The sequence below is a fragment of the Rhinatrema bivittatum genome, chromosome 7 (assembly GCF_901001135.1).
Source record: "Rhinatrema bivittatum chromosome 7, aRhiBiv1.1, whole genome shotgun sequence".
In the NCBI taxonomy this organism is placed as follows: domain Eukaryota; kingdom Metazoa; phylum Chordata; class Amphibia; order Gymnophiona; family Rhinatrematidae; genus Rhinatrema; species Rhinatrema bivittatum.
Window position 1 is genome coordinate 53380491 of NC_042621.1, and position 15809 is coordinate 53396299.

The 15809-nt window shown below is 42.6% G+C and overlaps 1 protein-coding gene across 3 annotated transcripts in view; it reads left to right on the forward strand.

Moving 5' to 3' along the window:
• The first annotated feature begins 9348 nt into the window (after positions 1–9348).
• The window catches only part of SLC7A10 (solute carrier family 7 member 10), a 95361-nt gene continuing 88900 nt past the window's right edge, over positions 9349–15809 (forward strand). The window contains exon 1 of one of the 3 annotated variants that reach the window (XM_029608390.1): positions 9349–9536. In XM_029608390.1, coding sequence (XP_029464250.1) covers positions 9392–9536 — 145 coding nt within the window. In that variant the 5' untranslated portion in view covers positions 9349–9391. Of the gene's footprint in view, positions 9537–14412; positions 15009–15809 lie in introns of those variants that run through there. The other 2 variants (XM_029608388.1, XM_029608389.1) reach the window with 2 other exon arrangements.

Sequence of the window (15809 nt, forward strand, 5' to 3'; positions counted from 1 at the left end):
GCATAGGGTCAGTAGGAGGGAAGTGATGTTTTCGAGTCATTGGGTGATTTGGTAGGCTTTGGTAAACATCCAGGTTTTTAGTTCTTAGGATGGAGGAGGAAGGGATGAGAGAGGTTTGATAGGTGATCAGGTGAGTGGTGATATAAGTTCATGGTTCATGATGTTAGCAAACCTAGCTCTTTACTGAGTTCTTTTTTTAATTTATTTTTTTGTCAGTTGCAAAGCATCTGATTGTTTTAAATTCAAAAGCCTTGCGTTCCTGGATTGCCAACAGATATCACAGGACCCCATAATCACCCACACAGAGAAAAGCATTCAACGTAAAGGGATCCTACTCATGTACGCCCTCTAATGCAGTGCAGAAAAATGTGAAGAGCCAGGCTACATTGATGAGACGGGCCAGACATCAAAGGCAAGAATCGTTCACATCCACACAAGATCAAACGCCACAGAGAAGACCGTACTGACACCTCCAAGGGGGAGCAATTTTTGGAACCAGGTTACTGCATCAATGACCCTATGATCCGGGTAATCAAAGGAAAATTTAAATTAATGGAACAGCTAACTGATGAGGATGTGCAGGCTGAGATACCGGTGTCGACCGATGCAGCAGAAATGATATGCAGTGTGATGAACCGTTTGACTGCTAAAGTCATCTCCAGCCTTGATACCAAGCTGGAATTGATGTTAAGCATTGCTAGTCAATAGACCAAGAGCGTCCAGCCAGACTGGATGATCAAAGTCTCATGTGGATGAGTTCAGGAACTCCGTCTCTACAAACACCGATAAAATACAGACCCTTGAGCACAATCTCTCTTCGCAAGAAGATATCGAGAACTGGAACAGGCAAAAAAACCTGAGGATCATCTGAATTCCAGAAAAGAGAGACGGTTCAGACCTTAAAGTCTTTTCTTTTTTTTCCATCTGGGTCCCTAAAATCCCGGTCAGAGATGCAGTAGTTTTCCAGTGTTGATCCTGTCTGCCTAATACCTTAGATGAAACAAGGGAAACTCAAAATTTAACAAAGAGGTGATCAGAGCAGCAATATGGGTCTGTCTGTGTCTCTTTCGCTCCTGTTCCTGTCTACCCCCCCCCCCCCTCTCAGGGGCTGTCTCCTGGTCTTCTTCAGTGTCCATCCCTTTCTCCCACTCCCAACCCCTCAGAGCTGCTATTTAAATTTTATAGGTGCTTTATTTTTTGCAGCAAGTTTTTTCACCGCACTGTTACCAGTGATGGAGCACGATTCATTCCCTCCTCACTTCTACCTTCAGCTCTTGCCCAAATGCATCAGCCAATGCTCCCCCATTCAGCAGAATGCACATTTTAACTCCTGATACATTCGGATAACATTAGCTTACTTGGGAATTTTAAAAAAGTAGCTTGTGTGTTAGGAAACAGTGCGATGAGGTTTAGTGCACAGTTTTAACCCTCAGCTTCCTGCCTCGGCCTGAATACCCATTGCGGCCCAGGAAAGTGGCTTTAGCCTTTACCACGCCCACGTATGTGTAGAACCAGTGGAAGTACACAGTTGTTACTGGTTTCTTATTGGAAAGTGTGTTCTGATTCAGAGGCTTTGCTACGTCTGTGGTAGGGAAGGTTCTGAAAACATTGGGTGCGCTCTTTTACTTTCAGGTGATGGGGGTATGTCTATGGGGTTTGGGGGAGGGGACGTAAGGCCCGCTGGGACCTGATGTAGTTCCTTTCCACGGCTGTTTGCATGCAGTCGGGGTACAGGTTTGTATGCTTGATTTTTGGTTCCCTCTGATTTGGGCGAGGGAGGTAAATTCTCTTTTTGTGTTCTGTCTGGGCCCACGCTGGGCAATATCTGCCTGAGGGAGAGTGGGTGAGGGTTTCCTGCTCTCTGCGGGGAGGGCCTGTTGAGGGGCGATTGTTGAGCATTTTGGGTTGTTCTTGCAAAACTGCAAGCGAAGCAGGTCATGTGAGTCTCTTGCTCGCATGTGGGATTTCTTGTGATGGGTAAAATTCTTCCTTGCTATGGAGAGTTGTTGGCAGGGCTTGCGTTCCTGGCGTACACTCATTTGTTTGTGTAAAACTCCTCTGGACTGGCTTTGTTTATTTAGTGGGGGGGACTGACAGTAAATATTTCCAGCATGATTAATGGTTCTGTAAGGAACTTTGATTTTCTTGTTCTATCCCTTTCTAGCTCTCTTTCTGGGCTTATTTTATGATTTCATCGGTGCAGATTATTTATTTAAATGTTCAAGCTATCTCCTCTCCCATAAAAAGGAGCGCATTTTTCCATTCCTTGAAAGCCAGAAAGCTGAAATTGTGCTTCTGCAGGAGACACATTTATCTAAAGGGCATGTACATCTGCCTAAGCATGTGGGACATTCTCTTTTTTACCTCATATAACTCGAAGAGCAGAGAGGTTTGTAGCCTGCTATATAAGCCTCTTGCTTTTAAGGTCTTAAATGATTTTAAGGACCCCAATAGGTGCTTTGCTATTCTGAACTGCAACCTCTATGCTAAGGGGCGGATTTTCAAAGGGTCACGCGCATAACCCCAGAAACCCGATCCTGCGCGCGCCGAGCTTATTTTGCATAGGCCCAGCGACGCGCACAAGCCCCGGGACGTGCATATGTCCCAGGGCTTGAAAAAATGGGCAGGGTGGGGGCGGGACCGAAGCTTCCGGCACAGCAGTTGTGCTGGGGGCTTGTGCGCCGGCACTTGGCCGGTGCACGCAACCTTCGTCTGCCCGGAGGCAGGCACAACTTCGTCAACAAAGGTCGGGGCGGTTTAGATAGGGCTGGGGGTGAGATAGGGAGGGGAAGGGAGGGGAAGGTGGGGGGTGGAAGCAAAGTTCCCTCCGAGGCCTCTCCAATTTCGGAGCGGCCTCGGAGGGAACAGGGAAAGCCATCAGGGAGCCCCTAGGGCTCAGCGCGCACAAGGTGCACAAGTATGCACCCCCTTGAGCGCTGACTCCGGATTTTATAACATGCGCATGGCTACGCGCGCATGTTATAAAATCGGGCGTAGATTTGTGCTCGCCAGGTTGCACGCACAAATCTATGCCTGCGCGTAGGTTTAAAAATCTGGCCCACAGGTTTTTATTCTGGTCAAAGTGTTTGCTCCAAATCATGGTCCGAACGTCTTTTTTTCTGGACTGAGTCTCTGCCTAAATGTGCTTTTCGGGGAGGATTGTAACATTTATCTTTGTCTTGGTCTGGTCAGGTTCTCGGGGCTTCCCTCTGTAGCTGCTTGTCCTAAAGCAGTGGTTCCCAATCCTGTCCTGGGGTCCCCCCAGCCAGTCGTGTTTTCAGGATATCCACAGTGAATATGCATGAGAGAACATTTGCATGTTATGGAGGCAGTGCATGCAAATGTTCTCTCATGCATATTCACTGTGGATATCCTGAAAACCTGACTGGCTGGGGAGTCCTCAGGACAGGGCTGGGAACCACTGTCCTAAAGGGTCTGAGGAAATTACTCAGAACATAGTCTCTTTGGCATGCCATACATCCTGGCGTCAAAGACTGCACTTTTTTCTTCCCTAGACTCATCTCCCAGGATTTCATATTTTCTTTGTTCAGCTGAGTTCCTCTTTGTGGTTGTCTTCTATGACATTTTGACTAGTTGTCTTTTGGATCATCATCAGTATCCTTTTGCTTGGATGTGAATGCCTCTGGCAGACAAACCCGTAATTGGCAATTGAATCTTTCATTTCTTAAAGATCAAGGGTCTGGAGAGTTGATGAGAGATGAGGGGTAGCCAACTCCGATCCTCAAGAACCACACTTGTATGCAAATATCTCATGCATATTCATTATGGATATCTCGAAAACCAGACTCGTTTGTGGCTCTTGAGGACCGGAGTTGGCCACACCTGCTATAGATGATTTCAGTGTTCACACACTGTTTTCAATCCACAATTTCTCTGGAAAACCCTAAAACTATCTTGAGAGGTAACATAATTTCCTTTACTAACTATAAAAAGAAGTTGAGCACCAGCCTGCAAAATGCATTAATGGATAAAATCCAAAAAATGGAAGCGAAGATTTGTTTACAAGGGTCTAATGTTAGCTGTGGAGGAACGTTAACACTCTTCCAACCATGCAAATAGAAAGGTCTCTTGAGTACAGGATACACTTACCAATATTGTAACAAGGCTGGTCCTGTTTTGGCAAGAGCTGTTAGAAAGAAGGCTCACAGCTCTATTATTTGTGGTATCAGAGATAAGTCTGGAGTCATTGCAAATGGTTTGGGAGAGTGTTTTTGAGCACTTTTAGCTGGATTTATCAAATTGCTGTAAATATCCCATGTGATACAAAAAGGGACGTGTTTATTCCTAATGATTGCTTCTATACAACCTTTCTAGATGTTTTCCCCAATTTTCTGTGATCTGTTTAACTCTGTTAGCCATACAGGTATTTTCTGGGTAACCTGTTTGAAGATACAGTCACCTTGTTATATAAAAAAAAAGGGGAAAGATTACCTCAACTGCAGCTCCTATAGCCCAAGTTCTTTGATTAAGGCTGATACGAAGGTGCTGCAGTGTAGATTAGAAAACATTCTACACTCTTTAATTGAACCTGATCAGACTTGATTCAATAAGAAACATAGAAATGATGGCAGAAAAGGACCAAATGATTCACCCAGTCTGCCCAGCAAGCTTATGCCAGTATCTGTTGCACTGTGCTTATCAGTTTCCCAGACCGTAAAAGTCAGGGACCTCGGATGCTGTTTGAATCCAATTTCCCTTAACTGTTGCCGTGAAAGCAAAGTTGGAGTTGCATCAAAAGTATCAGGCTTAGTGATTAAGGGTAGTAAGTGTTGCATCAGCAAGTTACTCCCATGTTTATGTGTTCCCCAAATCGTAAAAATTGGGCCCTTGTTGGTTGCTGTCTGAATCCAAGTCCCCTATTCTCACTCACTGCCATTGAAGCAGAGAGCAATAACGGAGTTGCATTAAGCCTTGATACTGTTATTTAAGGATAGCAATTGCCACACCAGCAAGTATCCAATGCCCCTTTGAATTCCTTCACTGTTTTTGTCTTCCCCACCTCCTCCGGGAGGGCATTCCAGGCATCCACCACCCTCTCTGTAAAGAAATATTTCCTGATGTTGGTTCTGAGTCATCCTCTCTGGAGTTTCATTTCATGACCTCTAGTTCTTTTGATTTCTGTCCAACGGAAAAGGTTTGAAGTTCGTGCATCATTAAAACCTTTCAGGTATCTGAAGGTCTGTATCCTATCTCCCCTGCACCTCCTCTCTTCCAGGGTATACATATTCAGATTCTGCAGCTTCTCCTCATAAGTCTTCCAGTGCTGACACCTCACCATTTTGGTCGCTTTTCTTTGGACGCCTCTATCCTGACTTTATCCTTTTTGAGATACAGGCACCAGTACTAAACACAGTACTCTAGGTGAGGCCTCACCAAGGACCTGTACAAGGGCATTATCACCTCCCTTTTCCTGCTGGTTATTCCTCTCTCTATGGTTTTAGCTATCGCCTTGTCACATTGCTTTGCCATCTTCAGATCACCGGACACTATCACCCCAAGGTCCCTCTCCCAGTCCGTGCACATCAGTCTTTCACCACCCATCACATAAAGCTCTTTTCGATTGCTGCTTTCCACTTTATAATACCAGAACCAAACAATTAAGATTTTTCAGGACCTTTCACTAAACGTTTCTTCCAAATGGAAAGAATTCACTCCAATCTGCGCAATCTAGCAGCCAAACAAATCCGTTTTGCACTCCAATTTCTAGTAAAAGTGCGCATCTGGAATGAGTATAAAGTGCGGGTTTTTTATTCATCTGAGGCTGCCAAACAGTATGTAAAATCCTTGGCAATTGGAACGGAGTAGTTAGTGACACGGGAACTGTGGGGCTGTGACGGGAGTGGGAACTTTTTCACCATTACGACGACTAGCCAATCAAACATTACTGGTATTTAAATTTTGCCATACATGCATATCATTAAATGCAGGTCCTGTTTGAATTGGAAACAACTTTGCACAGGAGTGCAGAAATGACACACGTCTTGATGATCGGCATTAATTGGAATTCATCTCTGAGGCTAACTCTAGCTACCACTGGACTAACAAAGGACAATGGTCTCAGCTGGAGATACATAACGACTATGGCGTTCCTAGTATGGTTTATGGTTTTGAAAGCTTTTTCATTGATTATTAACTATTTCTTAGACGCTTAGCTATAAGCTTGCACTTGGTGTGGCATTGTTCCGTTACTCAATAGGTGGTTATAACATGGTTAAACCTTTTATTTTTATTTTATTTATTTAGATGTATATTCCGCTTTTCGCACTTTTTTCAGCACTTCAAAGTGGATTACATTCAGGTACTGTAGGTATTTATAATATAAATATATATAAATATAATATATATAAATAATATATATATATATATATATATATATATATATATATAAACCTTTGCAGTGACTTCTATGAAAACATTTTTGTAAGGGGTAAAACACCTGCTCACATGTGAGAGTGACCCTGACTCTCTATATAGAGAGTGATTTCTCTTTGGAACAAGGGGAGGGTACTAGGAGGGCAAGGGGAATGTGGATGAGCAAAATTCCAAGGATGATCGGGTGGGATAGAGTAAGGACGGGGATGAAGAGGGAGTTTATAAATAAGGTCACAGCTGCCCATTTTGGGATGGTTTTGGACTATAAAGGAAAGAAGGAGGTGTTTAGGCTGGGAAATTCCTCTTTGAATTTTGATATAGTTGCACTGGTAGTCACAACATTGATCTCTTTTATACCATGACAAAGATGATTAGAGCAGTAACTTGTAATGTGTGTGGGATTGGTTCAGCTATTAAAAGATATTAATTACTAATGAAACATTTTAAGACAGATATCATGTTTTTGCAAACAACTAAGCTTACAGATACAGAGCATTGTACATTACAAAAATACTGGGCAGAACAGGAATATTACACATCATCTGGCTCACATAGAGCAAGAGTGGCTATTTTACTCCACCGCTCACTTTCTTTTCAATTAAAGAATGCAATAAAAGATCCCGAGGGAATGTTTAGTATGTAGAGGGGCTGCTATTTGAGAAGCCAATAATTCTGGGTAATGTTTATTCTCCCAACTCTTATACTCGTAGTTTTTTTTGTGAAACCAATAATCTCCTTGAGTAATATTCTTATATACCTGTCACATTGAGAGGAGATTTTTAACCCAACAATTGACCCTCAACCAGGGGCGGTTTTATCATGAGGCAGACAGGGTTAGGCGGTCGCTTCAGGTGGCAAAGTGTTGAGGTGGCAAAAAAGTGTCCCTCAAAATTCTCCATCTGCAGCTGCTTCACCCTGCCTTCTGGCGCATTTCTGCAAACAAACCTACAGGATCCCCATCCTCCTCAGGCAGGAAGGAAAAAAATCAATAGCAATGCGAATTTGACGGTAGGCCCATGGGGGTCCCCTGTGGGCAAGATAAGAACCAGTGGCCAACAATGGCCACTTTTAATGACGTGCCTGAGGGGTCCCCATCCCTTGCAGGCAGGAAGAAGGAACCAGAGGAATGGTTTGATATGGAAGACCCAGGGTGGTCCACTTTGTCTTCACTTTATAAATCTTTGTTTCATATTGAAGATAAATGGGATTTATCCCTTTAAGAAATAGATGGGAGGACGAATTGGGTATATCGCTACCTATGACAATATTTATTGCATGTTATGCTGGTGTGGCCACACTAACAAATAATGTACAAGTGCAAAAAACTCAATTCATGTTTTTGAGTGAAGCATTTGTGTCCCAACGGCAGGCCTTTCTGGCACATATAGTGACCTCAGATGTATGTATTAAATGTAGAAACGTAGTGGGAACGCTGGGTCATTCTTTCTGGTCATGTCCCAAACAACAGGACCTCTGGAAAAAGATATATGTATTTATGGAGGAGATTACTTCGCAGACTTTGGTTTGTGATGCTCTGTCGGCCTTTTTTTGGAGATAGTCGCTCTGCCAAATATTGTACATCTTCACAAAGATTTTGGATTCGGAAGGTTTTGTTGTTGGGAAGACTTAATCTTCTGCACTTCTGGCTTTAGCCAATAATTCCGTCGACTACTTTTTGGAGAAACAAGAAACACCATTTACTGATTATAGAACAGATTATTTTCCTAGAAGGATTATTTTCCTAGAAGGATTATTTTCCTAGGATTATTTTCCTAGATTATTTTCCTAGAAGGATTATTTTCCTAGGATTATTTTCCTAGAAGGAAAAAGTTAATTTTGAACATTTGGCTTCTCTATATTTTGATACTTCCACATGCAACTCGAAGCCTGATTTTTGAATGGCTTTTAAGTTGAAGGTATTTTTAGTTCCATCATATTCACAAACTATCAGGTTTTGTCTGTGACTCTTAGCTAAATAAGGAAATGGGGAGAAGGGGCAGGAGGACATTGGGAAGACAAGTCACTGTGTAATTATTGGCACAAGTTGTAGGTTGTTAGCTTATTTTTCTATGCATATTCAAATTTTTCGAAAATTGTTACAATTGTTGACTTGTCACTCGGTGAAAACTAGTAAAACAGATTTAACTATAAAAACCGATTGTACCAGTAGAAAAAAAATGTATAGTTATTGTATTACTCGATAATTAATGAGGGATAAAATGCCCGGACGCTACAATTCTGGAAGGCAGAACTTTCCTGGTCTATTTCTAGGAAATGTTACTGTTGAGATTTATATGGGCTTCTATATGAAATACTACGGTAACAGTGGGCTCCAGGGAAGCTTCAAAAACTTTAAGTGAACAGTCTCTAGGAGCAGCCAGAGGGAAAACACATAGACGTGCATCTGTTTATTTGAGGACTGTATAAACCCATTCAAGAAGAATTTGCAAACTAAATAAATTGCTCGTCACTGAAAGCTCCTCCTTTGCTTGAGCTGTAGCCACTAGACTTCCTTTTCTTTTGGAGAACGCACCAGTTAATCTTTGCTCATGGCTTTTTTAGCTGGGGAAGCCCATGCCTGTGTGTAGCAGCGGGGAGATCCCGGTGAGAAGGGGGGTCCAGTGGATCCTCTCCTGTGTCAGAAAGTCAGCTGCCGGCTACGACAGCGAGCTAGAGGGTCGTCCTCCTCTACTTAAAAGCGCGCTAATGAGGTGCAGGCAGCCAGTTTCAGTTTGTCGTTTGCCAGCGGTGCAGCGGCGCTTACTGCAGCCCTCCACGCTCGCGCCACTCAGGTGCTTCTTGCAGTGGCCTCGGCCCTCAGCTCTGCCCTTCCAGCGCTCGCGCAGGGCCGGCGGCTCTTTGATATTCCGTGCGGGGCAGCGCTGGGCTCCGGCGCATGCGTCTCCCATTCATCGCGCTCCTGCTGCTGCTGCTGTTGCTGCTGGCGGCCAGAGGGACTCGGGGGGGTGGGTGGCTTTGCAGGCGGATCGGCGGAGAAATGGCCGGCGGAGAGCAGCTCAGCAACCTGCGGCACAGCGGCAGGCAGCGGGAGCCGCCGACGCCGAGCAAGCCGCTCCAGGGCAGGGACAAAGTGACTTTAAAAAAAGAGATCGGACTCATGAGCGCTTGTGCCATCATCATAGGTGAGTGCCCACCGGCCGAGGTGAGGGCGTGCATCCAGGAAGGTTCGTGGAAAAAAGTTGCATGGAAATGTTTTGAAAGATATTGTCCAATTTTTTTTTATCTCCTGTCTTGTTACCGCATGCATATGTCTAGCTGAGACCTAACTTTCAAGCATTTTATGAGCTGGAATAAAAAGCTTGATGTTTTCACTATTTCTCAACAAAATTAGTTGATCCCAAACCTTTGGTCTCTGCGCATCCTTCGTTAATAGTTGCAAGTTCAGAATTTTTTTTCAAGGCTATCAAATATATATTCTCCCTGGAATTTCCTCATTACTTAGAGCAACTATCACTGTTTTCTTCTTTTTTTTTTTTTTTTTTTTTTTTAAGAAATGAGAACATACCTAAGGAGGGGGGGGGGGAAGGATCTCGCATCGCGATTAACCAATTTATGAAACCATGGGGAAAAGGAGGACTGAGTGTGCGAAATATGACGATACATATAATATGGCAGTCAATGTAGGGCATGTAGGCGATTAGCTTCAAGGATCTAGTCATTACACCGATTTATAATCTGAATCGGGCTTGGTAGCTCCTTTTTCTTTACCGTGTATTCTCCATATTTCCAATAAACAGTTGCCCACACATTTACAGCATCACTGCCTGACTGCAGAGCTCCTGGCATGGGCTCACGCGTAGACTGCACTTTCAGGGCTCTAATTCTTACCTTTCATAGGTAATGGGAGATTTGCACCAGGTCTGCAAAAAGGGATAATTTCAGGATAGAGTCGAAAGAGGGTGATAGTAATGGGACAATCGTTAAATGATCAAGGGGGAACTTCTCAGATTCAAGACTTGCAGGAAACCTTTGCTGTACCTGGGAGATTCAGTTTCTCATACATACAAGCGAGCCATTATGTGGGTTTGTTATCTCGAGTAGAATTAGTCAAAGAAAACTGCTCAGTTTTACAGGAATGGTTTGATATGGAAGGCCCAGGGTGGTCCACTTTGTCTTCACTTTATAAATCTTTGTTTCATATTGAAGATAAGTGGGATTTAACCCTTTAAGAAATAGATGGGCAGAGGAATTGGGTATATCGCTACCTATGACAATATTTATTGCATGTTATGCTGGTGGGGCCAGAATTAAAAATAATGTACAATTGCAAGAAACTCAATTCACGTTTTTGAGTAAAGCATTTGTGTCCCAACGGCAGGCCTTTCTGGCACATATAGTGAACTCAAATGTATGTATTAAATGTAGAAACGTAGTGGGTACGCCGGGTCATTCTTTCTGGTCATGTCCCAAACAATAGGACCTCTGGAAAAAGTTATATGTATTTATGGAGGAGATTACTTCGCAGACTTTGGTTTGTGATGCTCTGTCGGCCTTGTTTGGAGATATTCGCTCTGCCACATATTGTACATCTTCACATAGATTTTGGATACGGAAGGTTTTGTTGTTGGCAAGACTAACTCTTCTGCACTTCTGGCTTTAGCCAATAACTCTGTTGACTACTCTTTGGAGAAACAAGATACACCATTTACTGATTATGGTCAGACGGATGATGAAATGCTAAGAGAAATCAAGGAAGCAAACCAATTTGGCAGTGCAATAATAATGAGAGATTTCAATTACCCCAATATTGACTGGGTAAATGTAACATCAGGACTTGCTAGAGACATAAAGTTCCTGGATGTAATAAATGATTGCTTCATGGAGCAATTGGTTCAGGAACCAACAAGAGAGGGAGCTATTTTAGATTTAATTCTTAGTGGAACGTAAGATTTGGTGAGAGAAGTAATGGTGGTGGGGCCACTTGGCAACAGTGATCATAACATGATCAAGTTTAAACTAATAATTGGAAGGGGGACAATAAGTAAATCTGCAGCTCTAACACTAAACTTTCAAAAGGGAAACTTTGATAAAATGAGGAAAATAGAAAAAAACTAAAAGGTGCAGCTGCAAAGGTTAAAAGCGTTCAACAGGCTTGGACATTGTTTAAAAATACAATCTTAGAGGCGCAGTCCATATGTATTCCGCGCATTAAGAAAGGTGGAAGGAAGGCAAAACGATTACCGTCATGGTTAAAAGGTGAGGTGAAAGAGGCTATTTTAGCCAAAAAAAAATCCTTCAAAAATTGGAAGAAGGATCCATCTGAAGAAAATAGGATAAAACATAAGCATTGTCAAGGTAAGTGTAAAACATTGATAAGACAGGTGAAGAGGGAATTTGAAATGAAGTTGGCCATAGAGGCAAAAACTCATAATAAAAACTTTTTTAAATATATCCAAAGCAAGAAACCTGTGAGGGAGTAGGTTGGACCATTAGATGACAGAGGGGTTAAAGGGGCTCTTAGGGAAGATAAGGCCATTGCAGAAAGACTAAATGAATTCTTTGCCTCCGTGTTTACTAATGAGGATGTTGGGGAGATACCAGTTCCGGAGATGGTTTTCAGGGGTGATGACTCAGATGAACTGAACGAAATCACTGTGAACCTGGAAGATGTAGTAGGCCAGATTGACAAACTAAAGAGTAGCAAATCACCTGGACCGGATGGTATGCATCCTACGGTTCTGAAGGAACTCAAAAATGAAATTTCTGATCTATTAGTTAAAATTTGTAACCTATCATTAAAATCATCCATTGTACCTGAAGACTGGAGGGTGGCCAATGTAACCCCAATACTTAAAAAAGGCTCCAGGGGCGATCCAGGTAACTATAGACCAGTGAGCCTGACTTCAGTGCCGGGAAAAATAGTGGAAACTATTCTCAAGATCAAAATCGTAGAGCATATAGAAAGACATGATTTAATGGGACACAGTCAACATGGATTTACCCAAGGGAAGTCTTGCCTAACAAATCTGCTTCATATTTTTGAAGGTGTTAATAAACATGTGGATTAAGGTGAACTGGTAGATGTAGTGTATTTGGATTTTCAGAAGGCGTTTGACAAAGTCCCTCATGAGAGGTTTCTACGAAAACTAAAAAGTCATGGGATAGGAGGCGATGTCCTTTCGTGGATTACAAACTGGTTAAAAGACAGGAAACAGAGAGTAGGAATAAATGGTCAATTTTCTCAGTGGAAAAGGGTAAACAGTGGAGTGCCTCAGGGATCTGTACTCGGACCGGTGCTTTTCAATATATATATAAATGATCTGGAAAGGAATACTACGAGTGAGGTTATCAAATTTGCGGATGATACAAAATTATTCAGAGTAGTTAAATCACAAGCAGACTGTGATACATTACAGGAGGACCTTGCAAGACTGGAAGATTGGGCATCCAAATGGCAGATGAAATTTAATGTGGACAAGTGCAAGGTTTTGCATATAGGGAAAAATAACCCTTGATGTAGTTACACGATGTTAGGTTCCATATTAGGAGCTACCACCCAGGAAAAAGATCTAGACATCATAGTGGATAATACTTTAAAATTGTCGCTCAGTGTGCTGCAGCAGTCAAAATAGCAAATAGAATGTTAGGAATTATTAGGAAGGGAATGGTTAATAGAATGGAAAATGTCATAATGCCTCTGTATCGCTCCATGGTGAGACTGCACCTTGAATACTGTGTACAATTCTGGTCGCCGCATCTCAAAAAAGATATAGTTGCGATGGAGAAGGTACAGAGAAGGGCAACCAAAATGATAAAGGGGATGGAACAGCTCCCCTATGAGGAAAGGCTAAAGATGTTAGGGCTGTTCAGCTTGGAGAAGAGACGGCTGAGGGGGGATATGATAGAGGTCTTTAAGATCATGAGAGGTCTTAAACGAGTAGATGTGACTCGGTTATTTACACTTTCGAATAATAGAAGGACTAGGGGGCATTCCATGAAGTTAGCAAGTAGCACATTGAAGACTAATCGGAGAAAATTCTTTTTCACTCAACGCACAATAAAGCTCTGGAATTAGTTGCCAGAGGATGTGGTTAGTGCAGTTTGTGTAGCTGGGTTCAAAAAAGGTTTGGATAAGTTCTTGGAGGAGAAGTCCATTAATTGCTATTAATCAATTATACTTAGGGAATAGCCACTGCTATTAATTGCATCAGTAGCATGGGATCTTCTTAGTGTTTGGGTAATTGCCAGGTTCTTGTGGCCTGGTTTTGGCCTCTGTTGGAAACAGGATGCTGGGCTTGGTGGACCCTTGGTCTGACCCAGCATTGCAATTTCTTATGTTCTTATGTTCTTAGAACAAATGTCCTGTCTGACTCCTAGAAGGAGAAAGCTGATTTTGTACATTTGGCTTCCCTATATTTTGAAACTTCCACGTGCAACTCGAAGCCTGATTTTTGAATGGCTTTTAAGTTGAAGGTATTTTTAGTTTCATCGTATTCACAAACTATCAGATTTTGTCTGTGACTCTTAGCTAAATAAGGAAATGGGGGGGGGGGGGGAGGGGCTGGAGGACATTGGGAAGACAAGTCACTGTGTAATTATTGGCACTAGTTCTAGTTTGTTTGCTTATTTTTTCTATGTATATTCAAATTTTTCGAAAATTGTTACAATTGTTGGCTTGTCATTCGGTGAAAACTAAAAAAAACAAGATTTAACTATAAAAACCAATTGTACCAGTAGAAAAAAACATTTAGAATTATTGTACTACTCGATAATTAATGAGGGATAAAATGCCCGGACCCTACAATTCTGGAAGGCAGAACTTTCCTGGCCTATTTCTGGGAAATGTTACTGTTGAGATTTATGTGGGCTTCTATATGAAATACTACGGTAAGCTTCAAAAACTAAGTGAACAGTCTCTAGGAGCAGCCAGAGGGAAAACACATAGACGTGCATCTGTTTATTTGAGGGCTGTATAAACCTATGCAAGAAGAATTTGCAAACTAAATAAATTGCTCGTCACTGAAAGCTCCTCCTTTGCTTGAGACTTCCTTTTAGCATTTTTTTCCGGCTTTTTAGCTGGGGAAGCCCATGCCTGTGTGTAGCAGCGGGGAGATCCCGGTCAGAAGGGGGGGTCCAGTGGATCCTCTCCTGTGTCAGAAAGTCAGCTGCCGGCTACAACAGCGAGCTAGAGGGTCGTCCTCCTCTACTTAAAAGCACGCTAATGAGGTGCAGGCAGCCGGATTCAGTTTGACGTTTGCCAGCGGTGCAGCGGCGCTTACTGCAGCCCTCCACGCTCGCGCCACTCAGGTGCTTCTTGCAGTGGCCTCGGCCCTCAGCTCTGCCCTTCCAGCGCTCGCGCGGGGCCGGCGGCTCTTTGATATTCCGTGCGGGGCAGCGCTGGGCTCCGGCGCATGCGTCTCCCATTCATCGCGCTCCTGCTGCTGCTGCTGCTGCTGGCGGTCAGAGGGACTCGGGGGGTGGGGGGCTTTGCAGGCGGATCGGCGGAGAAATGGCCGGCGGAGAGCAGCTCAGCAACCTGCGGCACAGCGGCAGGCCGCGGGAGCCCCCGACGCCGAGCAAGCCGGAGCAGGGCAGGGACAAAGTGACTTTAAAAAAAGAGATCGGACTCATGAGCGCTTGTGCCATCATCATAGGTGAGTGCCCACCGGCCGGGGGTGAGGGCGTGCATCCAGGAAGGTTCGTGGAAAAAAGTTGCATGGAAATGTTTTGAAAGATATTGTCCAATTTTTTTATCTCCTGTCTTGTTACTACTGAGACCTAACTTTCAAGCATTTTATGAGCTGGAGTAAAAAGCTTGATGTTTTCACAACATAATTAATTGATCTTAAACCTTTGGTCTCTGCGCATCCTTCGTTAATAGTTGCAAGTTAAGATTTTTTTTCAAGGCTAACAAATATATATATATATATATATATATATATATATATATATATATATATATATATATATATGTGTGTAACTAAAATGGTATTTTACATTTTTCAAGGAGAAATCATTAAAGACAATTAAACAGTACAAAAAAAAAGAACAAAAAGTGGAATGGAAAGACACAGACTTATGTTAATTTAGCCCCTAAATTATGAAAATAAATCCAGATTTTACCTGACTTACACATATCACAAAGCACAAGATCCTAATCAACAGCAGCAATATTTGTTCTGTATAATTACTGCTATTAAATATGTAACTTAAAAAAAAAAATCCGTGTCTTCTTCATTAGGCAGTGAAGCTTGTTTTCTGGTGATCTCTATTTGCTGCAGGCAATGTCTTCTTAGAAAGCTTTATTATGTGACAGATAAACAGACCAAGTTAACCTTCAGGAAAATAATAAATCTCCTCTGAGAAATGTTCTGTAAGATTTTGCTTTAAAAGAAACTTGTTAAAATTGTTTTATGGTTTCCTTGGTTTTCCTGAGATCTTGGAACAGAATGTAA